Below are 22,219 nucleotides of genomic sequence, written 5' to 3'. Positions count from 1 at the left end.
ATAACTATTGTGATTTGCAGAAATATAAACAAAGCTGAATATAACTCAGTATTAACACTGACTATTGTAGAGAAATGATTATTATGAGAAATTATTCTCATCTTTAAAAAGTCAGGAGACACTTATTAATCAGTGCAAAAAGACTTTATTTATGATAAGCTCAGTGTTGAGATTGTAGCCATCACTATATTTTTAATATCAGTCCTCTGATCACACAAGTTTGGAACACACAAACATCAGGAAAACATTTAACAACTTCTCTCTGATAGATATAAATAAATAAATAAAACCATAATAAATAAGAATAAATATATGATTAAACATTTGGTTGCTTAAACATTTCAAATCGTCACAGGTACTTCAGTTTGTTGCTTCATTTGGAGGATGTGAACTTAAGAAATGTTAAAAACATGATCTGAGTACATGTGACGACAGAGCCAGAACTACTGTAAGGAAGCTGATGTTGTTGAGAATAGCAGAGGAGTTGGTTGTTGCTGTCGCTGCAGTTATGGTTGTTGAAGCAGCTGTAGTTGTTGTCGCTGCAGTTGTGATTGTTTTCGGAACAGTTGTGGTTGTTGTTGAAGCAGCTGTAGTTGTTGTCGCTGCAGTTGTGGTTGTTGTCGGAACAGCTGTAGTTGTTGTCGCTGCACGTCAAAACGTCAAAACATGTCACAAATATGTGTGTGTGTGTGTGTGTCTGTGTGTGTGTAAGTGCTAAAATTAAAGTGATGACTGTTTCAGGAGGACAATAGGAGAGAGATGCAGGTAAATAAAAGTTTAGTGCACACACCTTAAACCATGACGATAACTACCATTACTCCACCTGCACATATTTGTCCTCAGGTTCATGTTGGCTGATTATAAAAAGAGGAGATGAAGTCAGAGAACATCACTTTCTTTCACTGCAGTGGACGACTTACAAGCAAAGAAATACTATGTAAGTAACCCTAATATTAAATATATATCTGACATCTACATGTGAATTTAAGATGAATTGATAGATTTATTTCTGGAAATGATCTTTTGGCAACATATGGTGTAATTTAGGCAGCAATTTGTTGTGTTGGGTTGTGTTTATCTTAAAGTTCTGAAGTTTTTTTATGCTTCTGTTTTTGTTTTGTTTTTTGCTATTACCCTTGATAAATAATATATGACACATTCACACACACACACAGGTAGATAGATAGATAGATAGATAGATAGATAGATAGATAGATAGATAGATAGATAGATAGATAGATAGATAGATAGATAGATAGATAGATAGATAGATAGATAGATAGATAGATAGATAGATAGATAGATAGATAGATAGATAGATAGATAGATAGATAGATAGATAGATAGATAGATTTAATGGGTGAGTGATTATATGTCAATATTGGAGTTGATTAACACTATAAACATGAAGTGGTGACTTTTGCTCTGATTTACAGTCAGGAACAATGAGGTCATCATAGTCAGAGCCTTTCCTTCATGATTTCTTAATTTCTTCTTGTTGCTTTTGCTTCAAACTACATGTGTACAAGCACCTCGTTGAGAGATGTGGACTATCACAAAGACTGTACTATAGAAAAAAAATCTATATTTTAAATTATGTAATTGAATAGGAACTTTTTTATATTATGGGTTTTAGATCTCAAACTTCTTTTCAAGATAACTTTAGAAAGCTTAATTAAGGCAATTGTAGGAATAATGCTTTCTTTAAATCATAATAACCACAGTGAATTTTTATTTTCAGAGACAGGAGCAGAAAATCAGCATCACCATGATCGCCAAGATGTTTGTCATCGTTCTTCTTGTTGTTGGTAGGAAAAAAATTAATTTGTCAAAGAATTTCCTATTCATAAAGATGTGGTTAATGTGATAAAATATGAAAATGATGTAAGATTCTCTACACAGCCTGCTGCAACACAACGACAACAACTACAGCTGCTCCAACAACAACCACAGCTGCAGCGACAACAACTACAGCTGCTCCAACAACAACTACAGCTGCTCCAACAACAACCACAGCTGCAGCGACAACAACTACAGCTGCTCCAACAACAACTACAGCTGCTCCAACAACAACCACAGCTGCAGCGACAACAACTACAGCTGCTCCAACAACAACCACAGCTGCACCGACAACAACTACAGCTGTTCCAACAACAATCACAGTTACACCGACAACAACTACAGCTGCTCCAACAACAACCACAGCTGCACCGACAACAACTACAGCTGCTCCAACAACAACCACAGCTGCACCGACAACAACTACAGCTGCTCCAACAACATCCACAGCTGCACCGACAACAACTACAGCTGTTCCAACAACAACCACATCTGCAGCGACAACAACCACAGCTGATCCAACAACAACCACATCTGCAGCGACAACAACTACAGCTGATCCAACAACAACTACAGCTGATCAAACAACAACCACAGTTGCAGCGACAACAACCACAACTGCAGCGACCACAACCACATCTGCAGAGACAACAACCACAGCTGCCCCAACAACAACCACAGCTGCTCCAACAACAACCACATCTGCAGCGACAACAACTACAGCTGCTCCAACAACAACTACAGCTGCTCCAACAACAACCACAGTTGCAGCGACAACAACCACAGGTGCAGCGACAACAACCACAGCTGTTCCAACAACAACCACAGTTGCAGCGACAACAACCACAGTTGCAGCTACAACAACCACAGCTGTTCCAGCAACAACCACAACTGCCGCGACAACAACTGCAGCTGCTCCAACAACAACCACAGCTGCTCCAACAACAACCACAACTGCAGCGACAACAACCACAGCTGTTCCAACAACAACCACAGTTGCAGCGACAACAACCACAGCTGCTCCAACAACAACCACAGTTGCAGCGACAACAACCACAGCTGTTCCAACAACAACCACAACTGCAGCGACAACAACCACAGTTGCAGCGACAACAACCACAGCTGTTCCAACAACAACCACAACTGCAGCGACAAAAACCACAGCTGTTCCAACAACAACCACAACTGCAGCGACAACAACCACAACTGCAGCGACAACAACCACAGCTGCTCCAACAACAACCACAGTTGCAGCGACAACAACCACAGCTGCTCCAACAACAACTACAGTTGAAGCGACAACAACCACAGCTGTTCCAACAACAACCACAACTGCAGCGACAACAACCACAGCTGCTCCAACAACAACCACAGTTGCAGGGACAACAACCACAGCTGTTCCAACAACCACCCCAAATGCAGCGACAACAACCACAGCTGTTCCAACAACAACCACAACTGCAGCGACAACAACCACAGCTGCTCCAACAACAACCACAACTGCAGCGACAACAACCACAGTTGCAGCGACAACAACCACAGCTGCTCCAACAACAACCACAGTTGAAGCGACAACAAACACAGCTGCTCCAACAACCACCCCAACTGCAGCTACAACAACCACAGCTGTTCCAGCAACAACCACAACTGCCGTGACAACAACTGCAGCTGCTCCAACAACAACCACAGCTGCTCCAACAACAACCACAACTGCAGCGACAACAACCACAGCTGCTCCAACAACAACCACAGTTGCAGCGACAACAACCACAGCTGCTCCAACAACAACTACAGTTGAAGCGACAACAACCACAGCTGTTCCAACAACAACCACAACTGCAGCGACAACAACCACAGCTGCTCCAACAACAACCACAGTTGCAGGGACAACAACCACAGCTGTTCCAACAACCACCCCAAATGCAGCGACAACAACCACAGCTGCTCCAACAACAACCACAGTTGCAGCGACAACAACTACAGCTGCTCCAACAACAACCACAACTGCAGCGACAACAACCACAGCTGCTTCAACAACAACCACAGTTGCAGCGACAAAAACCACAGCTGTTCCAACAACAACCACAACTGTCGCGACAACAACCACAGCTGCTTCAACAACAACCACAGTTGCAGCGACAAAAACCACAGCTGTTCCAACAACAACCACAACTGTCGCGACAACAACCACAGTTGCAGCGACAATAACTACAGCTGCTCCAACAACAACCACAACTGCAGCGACAACAACCACAGTTGCAGCGACAACAACCACAGCTGTTCCAACAACAACCACAGCTGCAGCGACAACAACCACAGCTGTTCCAACAACAATCACAACTGCAGCGACAACAACTACAGCTGTTCCGACAACAACCACAACTGCAGCGACAACAACTACAGCTGCTTCAACAACAACCACAACTGTTCCGAAAACAATCACAACTGCAGCGACAACAACTACAGCTGCTTCAACAACCATAACTGCAGCGACAGCAACAACCAACTCCTCTGCTATTCTCAACAACATCAGCTTCCTTACAGTAGTTCTGGCTCTGTCGTCACATGTACTCAGATCATGTTTTTAACATTTCTTAAGTTCACATCCTCCAAATGAAGCAACAAACTGAAGTACCTGTGACGATTTGAAATGTTTAAGCAACCAAATGTTTAATCATATATTTATTCTTATTTATTATGGTTTTATTTATTTATTTATATCTATCAGAGAGAAGTTGTTAAATGTTTTCCTGATGTTTGTGTGTTCCAAACTTGTGTGATCAGAGGACTGATATTAAAAATATAGTGATGGCTACAATCTCAACACTGAGCTTATCATAAATAAAGTCTTTTTGCACTGATTAATAAGTGTCTCCTGACTTTTTAAAGATGAGAATAATTTCTCATAATAATCATTTCTCTACAATAGTCAGTGTTAATACTGAGTTATATTCAGCTTTGTTTATATTTCTGCAAATCACAATAGTTATTTCATCATGTTTCCTGTTGTAAATTAAAGACCCTGCAGTATTTGGAAGATGAGATGAGACGAGATGAGATGCCTTTATTAGTCCCATGAGTGGGAAATTTCAACCTTGAAGCAGAGTCGATTATGAGCTCCCGAAGCTCCTTCTGTGGGGCGAATGCCGCTGGATCCATAACCTGGCGGGTCAATACTGTCACGGCAAATGGGATGAGCCGTGTGGAGAAAAATAAAGGAGGATCCAATTGTAGGCACTCGTGGAGGTGCGAAGGACGTTTATTGTAAAAAATAAAACACAAGTGGAAAACGGCAAACGGAACTAAAGATAATCTGAACTGGGAAAACTAAACTACTAGACATGAACACGAACATGGAGGAGGTTGAGCAGAGGCATATGACGGTAGACAGCAGGGAGAACACGTGGATGAAACACGGTAGATTCACAGACAGACCAGCAACTACAACATAAGAAGACATGACTTAAATACACACAGAAGAACACAAGGAGATTACACACAGGTGGGGAACACAGCTGGAAGTAATTGACGAGATGAGACAAGGGAGGCGCTCACATAAAACACGGACCTTCACAATAAAACAGGAAACAGGAAATAACAACACAAAGACGCAGACTAGACACTGAACTAAACATGCAGAAAAATGAGGGCATCGAAACTGAACCTAAGAACTGACCCCTCAACCAGAATGACCTGAAACATAGAATTCTAATAATAATCAACAAAGCACAACAAGAGAATCAGAAAATAATCCATAATACAAAATCAAACCAAAACATCTCAAAATACTGTGTCAAAACTGACCCAGAACCATGACAATTAGTATCCACTCCAGCATCCATTCAGTCTTTATATATGGATTTAATAACGGCTGTTCTAGTGTGTGAGGTGTGTTCACAATGTCACACAGACAATACAAGGCTCAACATGACGACCTGTCCTGAAGATTAAAGTCACGTAAGGTAGAGTTCATTTGAAAAGTAAAATAAATTAAAGCTGCCAGCAGTGATGATGGGGAACTTGCACATCAGCGCACGTTGAAGTGTGCTGCAGTTGAAGTAGGCTGGTGGTCACTTCCTGTCCCGGGAAGACATCGTCTGATATGTCATGTAGTTGTGTGTCCTTTGAAATCCACAACAGAAATCTCACGTACATCGCCTGTTGCTTATTTAATGCTACCAGCAAAGAATCAAGACTTTTCATGAAAACTGAAAAGCTCTGAGCATTAACATCAAGAAGTCACCAAAGATCATGCTACTCCAATTCAGTCTCTAGCAGTTCATTAGAATACAAGGTTTGACTATAGTGAAAACACCACCAAAATTACACTTGACCCAAACATTGACTTGTTGTTGGGTTTACGGCAGCGAGGTCAAACTCATTTTACATCTCCAAACACACTCACCTCATTTTGAGTCTATGTGGGCCAGACCAGTGAAACTCTCCTTTCTGTTAGTGCACAGAAGTTTGACAACACATTTTATCCCTGAGATATCTTAAATAACAAATGAAACAACAACCAGCAGCGAGCAGCAGGGACAATATCCCCGCCTATCCTGGGTAACGCACCTGCCCCCAAGATCCTACGTGTATGTTGCTATGTCAAGAGATGTAATGGCTATAGCGTAATTAAAAAGGAGCAACAAATGGCCGCACAGCACAGCCAGCTAAGATAAAATCAGATAGAAAAGATAGATCTTTATTGTCACTGTTACAACAACAATGAAAGGCAGTTTGGCATCTCTCCATTAGCAGTATGTAGATTCTTTACATTAAAATTACTTTAGAATAAAAGATAAAAGACACACAGCTATATACATTTGTATACAAGTTATATATGCTGTAAGGTGCCATATAAAGGCACCCCCCCCCCCCCAAGACCCTGCCTGTGTGAATAATGTGTTGTCACAGGAAGCCTCGAGAGGAGAAGGCATGGGATGGCCAGGAGGTAGAGGACTACCCTCAGAAAGAGAGCGCTAGTAAGCACCCCTATTTCCTAAATCCTACCACAGGGAGAGTGGAGCACTCCCTGGCTACCTGTTGGACTTCCCAAGACTACACACAGATCCCAGGCTGGTGTAAGTTTGAGATAAGTCACTGCAAACATCCACCCAAACTGTATCAACTGCACCCCATCCTCCCTCACCCCCTTGTGGCCCAACGGGCACTCAGGAGCCCCAGAGACAGACCGGACATCTCGATGTGGGTCAAGACGTGTTATTATTTGTGTTGTAGATGCCTCAGTTGAAGATCTAGGGACTTTTTCCAGTTCATAATGTACATACGTGTGTGTTGTGATATTAGTTTTGTTGTGTTGTTGCCTAACAGAATCTCCATTTTCCTACATCATGTTGTATCACAACATAGAAATGCATCATCACAGAACTGAAGGTCACACAGGACAGGTTTTCGTGTGACGTGTTGTCTCCTGTTTGACGGATATGTGGCATTCCTCAGTGAAGACTCAACCATCTCAAGTACATGCTGGGAAATGCTTTAAGCTGTTTTTGGACCTCAGTACAGAAACAATGAATGTTAATTCTCAACATCTGTTAACGCACAGGAGACTAAACTATGAGGTGTGGCTGCAAGTTTATGCAACTAGAAGCAGCTTCAATAACCACACCTCTTATGACTGATTGTGCGACAGAGAAAGGCCGGGATCAAACCTGCTCAGCTATATTTTATAAACTGCTGTGTGTGCTGCTGTTCATATGCATATCTCCAAAGAACTAAAAGAAAATCCATGTGTTGGAATAACTTCAGAATAAATTAATGAACAAATCTGCATCAATTAATTTCCAGAGTTGCACCAGATCAGCAAGATTCATAAAACAAGTTCAACAAAGCAGAAATATGTTGTGTATATATATATATATATATATATATATATATATATATATATATATATATATATATATATATATATATATATATATATATATATATATGTAAATCCCTGACCTGTGTTACAGTGTAAGACACTTACTGGGCATCTGTGGTACTATTATTTTAACTGTGTTGATAATATGTGGTTTATTGCAGCTGCACTTTTTTTACTCTTTATCATGCTGCTGTTACAGAAAAAAATAAACCCTCGTGCGATCAATGAAGGATGTGTATATCTAAAGTCTTTACAAATAAACTATTTACATAAAGTGACTGATTCACACTGGTGTTGTTTTAGGCTCAAAGAAATAAAAGTTTACACCTTTAAAGACTGTAAGCATCCTTTACTCTCACTTTTTGATACCTGTGTATATTTGAAGATTTGAAGGTGCAAAAGATGAACCCAGTCAGGTCTGAAAAGTGAACATAATGCTGAAATGCATTAAACCTGCATTTTTAATCATGGCCAGCGGTACTCGGTGGCTATATTCAATTTATTACAGCACAAGTGTGTAAGTGTCTTTTAGTCGGGTCTCACCTTGTGTCTCTGATAACTGAGGAATGACTTCCTGCATTAAGTGTTGCAAGAAGAAAATGAAAGCAAGCTCCCAACTCGCAAGAATGCCTTTAAAACTGACTTCTTATTTCCATTGATGAAAACTTCTTCATTTCAAGTAAATGAACCAGTAATATTTAGAATGTGTGTAAAAGAAAAGACAAAAAAGAGAGAAATCAGAGTTATTTTGATGTGGACGCTGACTGCCCACCGAGCACCACCAACCTGTAAATGTTGATTCTCCGTCTAAATCTAGTCAGCCAGTTGTGAGATTTAGTTAATCCAAAACTAATCACCGAATATTTGTTTTCTTCTGTCAGATTTTATTATCCAAAATGGTCATCTTTTATGGACCACATAGAGTCCTAATGTAGCCATAAAGATACAATCACATAAATGTAGTCATAGTCACACAGAGAAAATGTCGAAGCTCACGTCAAAACATGTCACAAATATGTGTGTGTGTGTGTGTGTGTCTGTGTGTGTGTAAGTGCTAAAATTAAAGTGATGACTGTTTCAGGAGGACAATAGGAGAGAGATGCAGGTAAATAAAAGTTTAGTGCACACACCTTAAACCATGACGATAACTACCATTACTCCACCTGCACATATTTGTCCTCAGGTTCATGTTGGCTGATTATAAAAAGAGGAGATGAAGTCAGAGAACATCACTTTCTTTCACTGCAGTGGACGACTTACAAGCAAAGAAATACTATGTAAGTAACCCTAATATTAAATATATATCTGACATCTACATGTGAATTTAAGATGAATTGATAGATTTATTTCTGGAAATGATCTTTTGGCAACATATGGTGTAATTTAGGCAGCAATTTGTTGTGTTGGGTTGTGTTTATCTTAAAGTTCTGAAGTTTTTTTATGCTTCTGTTTTTGTTTTGTTTTTTGCTATTACCCTTGATAAATAATATATGACACATTCACACACACACACAGGTAGATAGATAGATAGATAGATAGATAGATAGATAGATAGATAGATAGATAGATAGATAGATAGATAGATAGATAGATAGATAGATAGATAGATAGATAGATAGATAGATAGATAGATAGATAGATAGATTTAATGGGTGAGTGATTATATGTCAATATTGGAGTTGATTAACACTATAAACATGAAGTGGTGACTTTTGCTCTGATTTACAGTCAGGAACAATGAGGTCATCATAGTCAGAGCCTTTCCTTCATGATTTCTTAATTTCTTCTTGTTGCTTTTGCTTCAAACTACATGTGTACAAGCACCTCGTTGAGAGATGTGGACTATCACAAAGACTGTACTATAGAAAAAAAATCTATATTTTAAATTATGTAATTGAATAGGAACTTTTTTATATTATGGGTTTTAGATCTCAAACTTCTTTTCAAGATAACTTTAGAAAGCTTAATTAAGGCAATTGTAGGAATAATGCTTTCTTTCAATCATAATAACCACAGTGAATTTTTATTTTCAGAGACAGGAGCAGAAAATCAGCATCACCATGATCGCCAAGATGTTTGTCATCGTTCTTCTTGTTGTTGGTAGGAAAAAAATTAATTTGTCAAAGAATTTCCTATTCATAAAGATGTGGTTAATGTGATAAAATATGAAAATGATGTAAGATTCTCTACACAGCCTGCTGCAACACAACGACAACAACCACATCTGCAGCGACAACAACCACATCTGCGGCGACAACAACCACATCTGCACCAACAACAACTACAGTTGCAGCGACAACAACCACAGCTGCTCCAACAACAACCACAGCTGCAGCGACAACAACTACAGCTGCTCCAACAACAACCACAGCTGCAGCGACAACAACTACAGCTGCTCCAACAACAACTACAGCTGCTCCAACAACAACCACAGCTGCAGCGACAACAACTACAGCTGCTCCAACAACAACTACAGCTGCTCCAACAACAACCACAGCTGCAGCGACAACAACTACAGCTGCTCCAACAACAACCACAGCTGCACCGACAACAACTACAGCTGTTCCAACAACAATCACAGTTACACCGACAACAACTACAGCTGCTCCAACAACAACCACAGCTGCACCGACAACAACTACAGCTGCTCCAACAACAACCACAGCTGCACCGACAACAACTACAGCTGCTCCAACAACATCCACAGCTGCACCGACAACAACTACAGCTGTTCCAACAACAACCACATCTGCAGCGACAACAACCACAGCTGATCCAACAACAACCACATCTGCAGCGACAACAACTACAGCTGATCCAACAACAACTACAGCTGATCAAACAACAACCACAGTTGCAGCGACAACAACCACAACTGCAGCGACCACAACCACATCTGCAGAGACAACAACCACAGCTGCCCCAACAACAACCACAGCTGCTCCAACAACAACCACATCTGCAGCGACAACAACTACAGCTGCTCCAACAACAACTACAGCTGCTCCAACAACAACCACAGTTGCAGCGACAACAACCACAGGTGCAGCGACAACAACCACAGCTGTTCCAACAACAACCACAGTTGCAGCGACAACAACCACAGTTGCAGCGACAACAACCACAGCTGCTCCAACAACCACCCCAACTGCAGCTACAACAACCACAGCTGTTCCAGCAACAACCACAACTGCCGCGACAACAACTGCAGCTGCTCCAACAACAACCACAGCTGCTCCAACAACAACCACAACTGCAGCGACAACAACCACAGCTGTTCCAACAACAACCACAGTTGCAGCGACAACAACCACAGCTGCTCCAACAACAACCACAGTTGCAGCGACAACAACCACAGCTGTTCCAACAACAACCACAACTGCAGCGACAACAACCACAGTTGCAGCGACAACAACCACAGCTGTTCCAACAACAACCACAACTGCAGCGACAACAACCACAGCTGTTCCAACAACAACCACAACTGCAGCGACAACAACCACAGCTGCTCCAACAACAACCACAGTTGCAGGGACAACAACCACAGCTGTTCCAACAACCACCCCAAATGCAGCGACAACAACCACAGCTGTTCCAACAACAACCACAACTGCAGCGACAACAACCACAGCTGCTCCAACAACAACCACAGTTGCAGGGACAACAACCACAGCTGTTCCAACAACCACCCCAAATGCAGCGACAACAACCACAGCTGCTCCAACAACAACCACAGTTGCAGCGACAACAACTACAGCTGCTCCAACAACAACCACAACTGCAGTGACAACAACCACAGCTGCTTCAACAACAACCACAACTGCAGCGACAACAACCACAGTTGCAGCGACAACAACCACAGCTGCTCCAACAACAACCACAGTTGAAGCGACAACAACCACAGCTGCTCCAACAACCACCCCAACTGCAGCTACAACAACCACAGCTGTTCCAGCAACAACCACAACTGCCGTGACAACAACTGCAGCTGCTCCAACAACAACCACAGCTGCTCCAACAACAACCACAACTGCAGCGACAACAACCACAGCTGCTCCAACAACAACCACAGTTGCAGCGACAACAACCACAGCTGCTCCAACAACAACTACAGTTGAAGCGACAACAACCACAGCTGTTCCAACAACAACCACAACTGCAGCGACAACAACCACAGCTGCTCCAACAACAACCACAGTTGCAGGGACAACAACCACAGCTGTTCCAACAACCACCCCAAATGCAGCGACAACAACCACAGCTGCTCCAACAACAACCACAGTTGCAGCGACAACAACTACAGCTGCTCCAACAACAACCACAACTGCAGCGACAACAACCACAGCTGCTTCAACAACAACCACAGTTGCAGCGACAAAAACCACAGCTGTTCCAACAACAACCACAACTGTCGCGACAACAACCACAGCTGCTTCAACAACAACCACAGTTGCAGCGACAAAAACCACAGCTGTTCCAACAACAACCACAACTGTCGCGACAACAACCACAGTTGCAGCGACAATAACTACAACTGCTCCAACAACAACCACAACTGCAGCGACAACAACCACAGTTGCAGCGACAACAACCACAGCTGTTCCAACAACAACCACAGTTGCAGCGACAACAACCACAGCTGCTCCAACAACAACCACAGTTGCAGCGACAACAACCACAGCTGTTCCAACAACAACCACAACTGCAGCGACAACAACCACAGCTGCTCCAACAACAACCACAGTTGCAGGGACAACAACCACAGCTGTTCCAACAACCACCCCAAATGCAGCGACAACAACCACAGCTGCTCCAACAACAACCACAGTTGCAGCGACAACAACTACAGCTGCTCCAACAACAACCACAACTGCAGCGACAACAACCACAGCTGCTTCAACAACAACCACAGTTGCAGCGACAAAAACCACAGCTGTTCCAACAACAACCACAACTGTCGCGACAACAACCACAGCTGCTTCAACAACAACCACAGTTGCAGCGACAAAAACCACAGCTGTTCCAACAACAACCACAACTGTCGCGACAACAACCACAGTTGCAGCGACAATAACTACAGCTGCTCCAACAACAACCACAACTGCAGCGACAACAACCACAGTTGCAGCGACAACAACCACAGCTGTTCCAACAACAACCACAGTTGCAGCGACAACAACCACAGCTGCTCCAACAACAACCACAGTTGAAGCGACAACAACCACAGCTGCTCCAACAACAACCACAGTTGCAGCGACAACAACCACAGCTGATCCAACAACAACCACAACTGCCGCGACAACAACTGCAGCTGCTCCAACAACAACCACAGCTGCTCCAACAACAACCACAGTTGCAGCGACCAAAACCGCAGCTGTTCCAACAACAACCACAGTTGCAGCGACAACAACCACAGCTGTTCCAACAACAACCACAACTGCCGCGACAACAACCACAGCTGTTCCAACAACAACCACAGTTGCAGCGACAACAACCACAGCTGCTCCAACAACAACCACAGTTGCAGCGACAACAACCACAGCTGCTCCAACAACAACCACAGTTGCAGCGAGAACAACCACAACGGCTCCAACAACAACCACAGTTGCAGCGACAACAACCACATCTGCAGCGACAACAACCACAGCTGCTCCAACAACAACCACAGCTGCTCCAACAACAACCACAGTTGCAGCGACAAAAACCGCAGCTGTTCCAACAACAACCACAGTTGCAGCGACAACAACCACAGCTGTTCCAACAACAACCACAACTGCCGCGACAACAACTGCAGCTGCTCCAACAACAACCACAGCTGCTCCAACAACAACCACAACTGCAGCGACAACAACCACAGCTGTTCCAACAACAACCACAGTTGCAGCGAGAACAACCACAACGGCTCCAACAACAACCACAGTTGCAGCGACAACAACCACATCTGCAGCGACAACAACCACAGTTGCAGCGAGAACAACCACAGCTGCTCCAACAACAACCACAGTTGCCGCGACAACCACCACATTTGTTCCGACAACAACCACATATGCAGCGACAACAACCACAGCTGTTCCAACAACAACCACAGCTGCAGCGACAACAACCACATCTGCAGCGACAAAAACCACAGCTGTTCTGACAACAACCACAACTGTTCCAACAACAACCAAAACTGCAGCGACAACAACTACAGCTGCTTCAACAACCATAACTGCAGCGACAGCAACAACCAACTCCTCTGCTATTCTCAACAACATCAGCTTCCTTACAGTAGTTCTGGCTCTGTCGTCACATGTACTCAGATCATGTTTTTAACATTTCTTACGTTCACATCCTCCAAATGAAGCAACAAACTGAAGTACCTGTGACGATTTGAAATGTTTAAGTAACCAAATGTTTAATCATATATTTATTCTTATTTATTATGGTTTTATTTATTTATTTATATCTATCAGAGAGAAGTTGTTAAATGTTTTCCTGATGTTTGTGTGTTCCAAACTTGTGTGATCAGAGGACTGATATTAAAAATATAGTGATGGCTACAATCTCAACACTGAGCTTATCATAAATAAAGTCTTTTTGCACTGATTAATAAGTGTCTCCTGACTTTTTAAAGATGAGAATAATTTCTCATAATAATCATTTCTCTACAATAGTCAGTGTTAATACTGAGTTATATTCAGCTTTGTTTATATTTCTGCAAATCACAATAGTTATTTCATCATGTTTCCTGTTGTAAATTAAAGACCCTGCAGTATTTGGAAGATGAGATGAGACGAGATGAGATGCCTTTATTAGTCCCATGAGTGGGAAATTTCAACCTTGAAGCAGAGTCGATTATGAGCTCCCGAAGCTCCTTCTGTGGGGCGAATGCCGCTGGATCCATAACCTGGCGGGTCAATACTGTCACGGCAAATGGGATGAGCCGTGTGGAGAAAAATAAAGGAGGATCCAATTGTAGGCACTCGTGGAGGTGCGAAGGACGTTTATTGTAAAAAATAAAACACAAGTGGAAAACGGCAAACGGAACTAAAGATAATCTGAACTGGGAAAACTAAACTACTAGACATGAACACGAACATGGAGGAGGTTGAGCAGAGGCATATGACGGTAGACAGCAGGGAGAACACGTGGATGAAACACGGTAGATTCACAGACAGACCAGCAACTACAACATAAGAAGACATGACTTAAATACACACAGAAGAACACAAGGAGATTACACACAGGTGGGGAACACAGCTGGAAGTAATTGACGAGATGAGACAAGGGAGGCTCTCACATAAAACACGGACCTTCACAATAAAACAGGAAACAGGAAATAACAACACAAAGACGCAGACTAGACACTGAACTAAACATGCAGAAAAATGAGGGCATCGAAACTGAACCTAAGAACTGACCCCTCAACCAGAATGACCTGAAACATAGAATTCTAATAATAATCAACAAAGCACAACAAGAGAATCAGAAAATAATCCATAATACAAAATCAAACCAAAACATCTCAAAATACTGTGTCAAAACTGACCCAGAACCATGACAATTAGTATCCACTCCAGCATCCATTCAGTCTTTATATATGGATTTAATAACGGCTGTTCTAGTGTGTGAGGTGTGTTCACAATGTCACACAGACAATACAAGGCTCAACATGACGACCTGTCCTGAAGATTAAAGTCACGTAAGGTAGAGTTCATTTGAAAAGTAAAATAAATTAAAGCTGCCAGCAGTGATGATGGGGAACTTGCACATCAGCGCACGTTGAAGTGTGCTGCAGTTGAAGTAGGCTGGTGGTCACTTCCTGTCCCGGGAAGACATCGTCTGATATGTCATGTAGTTGTGTGTCCTTTGAAATCCACAACAGAAATCTCACGTACATCGCCTGTTGCTTATTTAATGCTACCAGCAAAGAATCAAGACTTTTCATGAAAACTGAAAAGCTCTGAGCATTAACATCAAGAAGTCACCAAAGATCATGCTACTCCAATTCAGTCTCTAGCAGTTCATTAGAATACAAGGTTTGACTATAGTGAAAACACCACCAAAATTACACTTGACCCAAACATTGACTTGTTGTTGGGTTTACGGCAGCGAGGTCAAACTCATTTTACATCTCCAAACACACTCACCTCATTTTGAGTCTATGTGGGCCAGACCAGTGAAACTCTCCTTTCTGTTAGTGCACAGAAGTTTGACAACACATTTTATCCCTGAGATATCTTAAATAACAAATGAAACAACAACCAGCAGCGAGCAGCAGGGACAATATCCCCGCCTATCCTGGGTAACGCACCTGCCCCCAAGATCCTACGTGTATGTTGCTATGTCAAGAGATGTAATGGCTATAGCGTAATTAAAAAGGAGCAACAAATGGCCGCACAGCACAGCCAGCTAAGATAAAATCAGATAGAAAAGATAGATCTTTATTGTCACTGTTACAACAACAATGAAAGGCAGTTTGGCATCTCTCCATTAGCAGTATGTAGATTCTTTACATTAAAATTACTTTAGAATAAAAGATAAAAGACACACAGCTATATACATTTGTATACAAGTTATATATGCTGTAAGGTGCCATATAAAGGCACCCCCCCCCCCCCAAGACCCTGCCTGTGTGAATAATGTGTTGTCACAGGAAGCCTCGAGAGGAGAAGGCATGGGATGGCCAGGAGGTAGAGGACTACCCTCAGAAAGAGAGCGCTAGTAAGCACCCCTATTTCCTAAATCCTACCACAGGGAGAGTGGAGCACTCCCTGGCTACCTGTTGGACTTCCCAAGACTACACACAGATCCCAGGCTGGTGTAAGTTTGAGATAAGTCACTGCAAACATCCACCCAAACTGTATCAACTGCACCCCATCCTCCCTCACCCCCTTGTGGCCCAACGGGCACTCAGGAGCCCCAGAGACAGACCGGACATCTCGATGTGGGTCAAGACGTGTTATTATTTGTGTTGTAGATGCCTCAGTTGAAGATCTAGGGACTTTTTCCAGTTCATAATGTACATACGTGTGTGTTGTGATATTAGTTTTGTTGTGTTGTTGCCTAACAGAATCTCCATTTTCCTACATCATGTTGTATCACAACATAGAAATGCATCATCACAGAACTGAAGGTCACACAGGACAGGTTTTCGTGTGACGTGTTGTCTCCTGTTTGACGGATATGTGGCATTCCTCAGTGAAGACTCAACCATCTCAAGTACATGCTGGGAAATGCTTTAAGCTGTTTTTGGACCTCAGTACAGAAACAATGAATGTTAATTCTCAACATCTGTTAACGCACAGGAGACTAAACTATGAGGTGTGGCTGCAAGTTTATGCAACTAGAAGCAGCTTCAATAACCACACCTCTTATGACTGATTGTGCGACAGAGAAAGGCCGGGATCAAACCTGCTCAGCTATATTTTATAAACTGCTGTGTGTGCTGCTGTTCATATGCATATCTCCAAAGAACTAAAAGAAAATCCATGTGTTGGAATAACTTCAGAATAAATTAATGAACAAATCTGCATCAATTAATTTCCAGAGTTGCACCAGATCAGCAAGATTCATAAAACAAGTTCAACAAAGCAGAAATATGTTGTGTATATATATATATATATATATATATATATATATATATATATATATATGTAAATCCCTGACCTGTGTTACAGTGTAAGACACTTACTGGGCATCTGTGGTACTATTATTTTAACTGTGTTGATAATATGTGGTTTATTGCAGCTGCACTTTTTTTACTCTTTATCATGCTGCTGTTACAGAAAAAAATAAACCCTCGTGCGATCAATGAAGGATGTGTATATCTAAAGTCTTTACAAATAAACTATTTACATAAAGTGACTGATTCACACTGGTGTTGTTTTAGGCTCAAAGAAATAAAAGTTTACACCTTTAAAGACTGTAAGCATCCTTTACTCTCACTTTTTGATACCTGTGTATATTTGAAGATTTGAAGGTGCAAAAGATGAACCCAGTCAGGTCTGAAAAGTGAACATAATGCTGAAATGCATTAAACCTGCATTTTTAATCATGGCCAGCGGTACTCGGTGGCTATATTCAATTTATTACAGCACAAGTGTGTAAGTGTCTTTTAGTCGGGTCTCACCTTGTGTCTCTGATAACTGAGGAATGACTTCCTGCATTAAGTGTTGCAAGAAGAAAATGAAAGCAAGCTCCCAACTCGCAAGAATGCCTTTAAAACTGACTTCTTATTTCCATTGATGAAAACTTCTTCATTTCAAGTAAATGAACCAGTAATATTTAGAATGTGTGTAAAAGAAAAGACAAAAAAGAGAGAAATCAGAGTTATTTTGATGTGGACGCTGACTGCCCACCGAGCACCACCAACCTGTAAATGTTGATTCTCCGTCTAAATCTAGTCAGCCAGTTGTGAGATTTAGTTAATCCAAAACTAATCACCGAATATTTGTTTTCTTCTGTCAGATTTTATTATCCAAAATGGTCATCTTTTATGGACCACATAGAGTCCTAATGTAGCCATAAAGATACAATCACATAAATGTAGTCATAGTCACACAGAGAAAATGTCGAAGCTCACGTCAAAACATGTCACAAATATGTGTGTGTGTGTGTGTGTGTCTGTGTGTGTGTAAGTGCTAAAATTAAAGTGATGACTGTTTCAGGAGGACAATAGGAGAGAGATGCAGGTAAATAAAAGTTTAGTGCACACACCTTAAACCATGACGATAACTACCATTACTCCACCTGCACATATTTGTCCTCAGGTTCATGTTGGCTGATTATAAAAAGAGGAGATGAAGTCAGAGAACATCACTTTCTTTCACTGCAGTGGACGACTTACAAGCAAAGAAATACTATGTAAGTAACCCTAATATTAAATATATATCTGACATCTACATGTGAATTTAAGATGAATTGATAGATTTATTTCTGGAAATGATCTTTTGGCAACATATGGTGTAATTTAGGCAGCAATTTGTTGTGTTGGGTTGTGTTTATCTTAAAGTTCTGAAGTTTTTTTTATGCTTCTGTTTTTGTTTTGTTTTTTGCTATTACCCTTGATAAATAATATATGACACATTCACACACACACACAGGTAGATAGATAGATAGATAGATAGATAGATAGATAGATAGATAGATAGATAGATAGATAGATAGATAGATAGATAGATAGATAGATAGATAGATAGATAGATAGATAGATAGATAGATAGATAGATAGATAGATAGATAGATTTAATGGGTGAGTGATTATATGTCAATATTGGAGTTGATTAACACTATAAACATGAAGTGGTGACTTTTGCTCTGATTTACAGTCAGGAACAATGAGGTCATCATAGTCAGAGCCTTTCCTTCATGATTTCTTAATTTCTTCTTGTTGCTTTTGCTTCAAACTACATGTGTACAAGCACCTCGTTGAGAGATGTGGACTATCACAAAGACTGTACTATAGAAAAAAAATCTATATTTTAAATTATGTAATTGAATAGGAACTTTTTTATATTATGGGTTTTAGATCTCAAACTTCTTTTCAAGATAACTTTAGAAAGCTTAATTAAGGCAATTGTAGGAATAATGCTTTCTTTAAATCATAATAACCACAGTGAATTTTTATTTTCAGAGACAGGAGCAGAAAATCAGCATCACCATGATCGCCAAGATGTTTGTCATCGTTCTTCTTGTTGTTGGTAGGAAAAAAATTAATTTGTCAAAGAATTTCCTATTCATAAAGATGTGGTTAATGTGATAAAATATGAAAATGATGTAAGATTCTCTACAAAGCCTGCTGCAACACAACGACAACAACCACATCTGCAGCGACAACAACCACATCTGCGGCGACAACAACCACATCTGCACCAACAACAACTACAGTTGCAGCGACAACAACTACAGGTGCTCCAACAACAACCACAACTGCAGCGACAACAACCACAGCTGCTTCAACAACAACCACAGTTGCAGCGACAAAAACCACAGCTGTTCCAACAACAACCACAACTGTCGCGACAACAACCACAGCTGCTTCAACAACAACCACAGTTGCAGCGACAAAAACCACAGCTGTTCCAACAACAACCACAACTGTCGCGACAACAACCACAGTTGCAGCGACAATAACTACAGCTGCTCCAACAACAACCACAACTGCAGCGACAACAACCACAGTTGCAGCGACAACAACCACAGCTGCTCCAACAACAACCACAGTTGCAGCGACAACAACCACAGCTGTTCCAACAACAACCACAACTGCAGCGACAACAACCACAGCTGCTCCAACAACAACCACAGTTGCAGGGACAACAACCACAGCTGTTCCAACAACCACCCCAAATGCAGCGACAACAACCACAGCTGCTCCAACAACAACCACAGTTGCAGCGACAACAACTACAGCTGCTCCAACAACAACCACAACTGCAGCGACAACAACCACAGCTGCTTCAACAACAACCACAGTTGCAGCGACAAAAACCACAGCTGTTCCAACAACAACCACAACTGTCGCGACAACAACCACAGCTGCTTCAACAACAACCACAGTTGCAGCGACAAAAACCACAGCTGTTCCAACAACAACCACAACTGTCGCGACAACAACCACAGTTGCAGCGACAATAACTACAGCTGCTCCAACAACAACCACAACTGCAGCGACAACAACCACAGTTGCAGCGACAACAACCACAGCTGCTCCAACAACAACCACAGTTGAAGCGACAACAACCACAGCTGCTCCAACAACAACCACAGTTGCAGCGACAACAACCACAGCTGATCCAACAACAACCACAACTGCTCCAACAACAACCACAGCTGTTCCAACAACAACCACAACTGCCGCGACAACAACTGCAGCTGCTCCAACAACAACCACAGCTGCTCCAACAACAACCACAGTTGCAGCGACAAAAACCGCAGCTGTTCCAACAACAACCACAGTTGCAGCGACAACAACCACAGCTGTTCCAACAACAACCACAGTTGCAGCGACAACAACCACAGCTGCTCCAACAACAACCACAGTTGCAGCGACAACAACTACAGCTGCTCCAACAACAACCACAGTTGAAGCGACAACAACCACAGCTGCTCCAACAACAACCACAGTTGAAGCGACAACAACCACAGCTGCTCCAACAACAACCACAGTTGCAGCGACAACAACCACAGCTGATCCAACAACAACCACAACTGCTCCAACAACAACCACAGCTGTTCCAACAACAACCACAACTGCCGCGACAACAACTGCAGCTGCTCCAACAACAACCACAGCTGCTCCAACAACAACCACAGTTGCAGCGACAAAAACCGCAGCTGTTCCAACAACAACCACAGTTGCAGCGACAACAACCACAGCTGTTCCAACAACAACCACAGTTGCAGCGACAACAACCACAGCTGCTCCAACAACAACCACAGTTGCAGCGACAACAACCACAGCTGCTCCAACAACAACCACAGTTGCAGCGAGAACAACCACAACGGCTCCAACAACAACCACAGTTGCAGCGACAACAACCACATCTGCAGCGACAACAACCACAGCTGCTCCAACAACAACCACAGCTGCTCCAACAACAACCACAGTTGCAGCGACAAAAACCGCAGCTGTTCCAACAACAACCACAGTTGCAGCGACAACAACCACAGCTGTTCCAACAACAACCACAACTGCCGCGACAACAACTGCAGCTGCTCCAACAACAACCACAACTGCAGCGACAACAACCACAGCTGTTCCAACAACAACCACATCTGCAGCGACAACAACCACAGCTGTTCCAACAACAACCACAGTTGCAGCGAGAACAACCACAGCTGCTCCAACAACAACCACAGTTGCCGCGACAACCACCACATTTGTTCCGACAACAACCACATATGCAGCGACAACAACCACAGCTGTTCCAACAACAACCACAGCTGCAGCGACAACAACCACATCTGCAGCGACAAAAACCACAGCTGTTCTGACAACAACCACAACTGTTCCAACAACAACCAAAACTGCAGCGACAACAACTACAGCTGCTTCAACAACCATAACTGCAGCGACAGCAACAACCAACTCCTCTGCTATTCTCAACAACATCAGCTTCCTTACAGTAGTTCTGGCTCTGTCGTCACATGTACTCAGATCATGTTTTTAACATTTCTTACGTTCACATCCTCCAAATGAAGCAACAAACTGAAGTACCTGTGACGATTTGAAATGTTTAAGTAACCAAATGTTTAATCATATATTTATTCTTATTTATTATGGTTTTATTTATTTATTTATATCTATCAGAGAGAAGTTGTTAAATGTTTTCCTGATGTTTGTGTGTTCCAAACTTGTGTGATCAGAGGACTGATATTAAAAATATAGTGATGGCTACAATCTCAACACTGAGCTTATCATAAATAAAGTCTTTTTGCACTGATTAATAAGTGTCTCCTGACTTTTTAAAGATGAGAATAATTTCTCATAATAATCATTTCTCTACAATA

The 22,219-nt window shown here is 42.1% G+C and overlaps 2 protein-coding genes across 2 annotated transcripts; both read left to right on the top strand.

The window, feature by feature from the left end:
• Positions 1 to 759: 759 nt before the first annotated feature.
• Positions 760 to 14,529, top strand: LOC146643016 (uncharacterized). The gene is made up of 10 exons (XM_085396881.1): positions 760 to 765; positions 1,742 to 1,808; positions 1,903 to 4,419; positions 6,852 to 7,041; positions 8,109 to 8,139; positions 9,757 to 9,823; positions 9,918 to 10,470; positions 10,591 to 10,720; positions 11,732 to 13,141; positions 14,470 to 14,529. Exons 1-10 carry the CDS (start codon positions 760 to 762, stop codon positions 14,527 to 14,529), a joined length of 5,031 nt encoding a protein of 1,676 aa, XP_085253007.1.
• A 1,818-nt stretch (positions 14,530 to 16,347) lies between these two features.
• On the top strand, positions 16,348 to 21,879 carry LOC146643015 (uncharacterized). Its single transcript, XM_085396880.1, has 4 exons — positions 16,348 to 16,652; positions 17,680 to 17,710; positions 19,341 to 19,407; positions 19,502 to 21,879. Exons 1-4 carry the CDS (start codon positions 16,348 to 16,350, stop codon positions 21,877 to 21,879), a joined length of 2,781 nt encoding a protein of 926 aa, XP_085253006.1.
• The last annotated feature ends 340 nt before the right edge of the window (positions 21,880 to 22,219 follow it).

The sequence above is a fragment of the Rhamphochromis longiceps genome, linkage group LG22 (genome assembly GCF_057381845.1).
Source record: "Rhamphochromis longiceps isolate RC_006_pf linkage group LG22, R_longiceps_female_GT1.1, whole genome shotgun sequence".
Lineage (NCBI taxonomy): Eukaryota > Metazoa > Chordata > Actinopteri > Cichliformes > Cichlidae > Rhamphochromis > Rhamphochromis longiceps.
The sequence above is the reverse complement of the archived record's forward strand: the minus strand, read 5'-3'. Positions and strand labels throughout refer to the sequence as shown.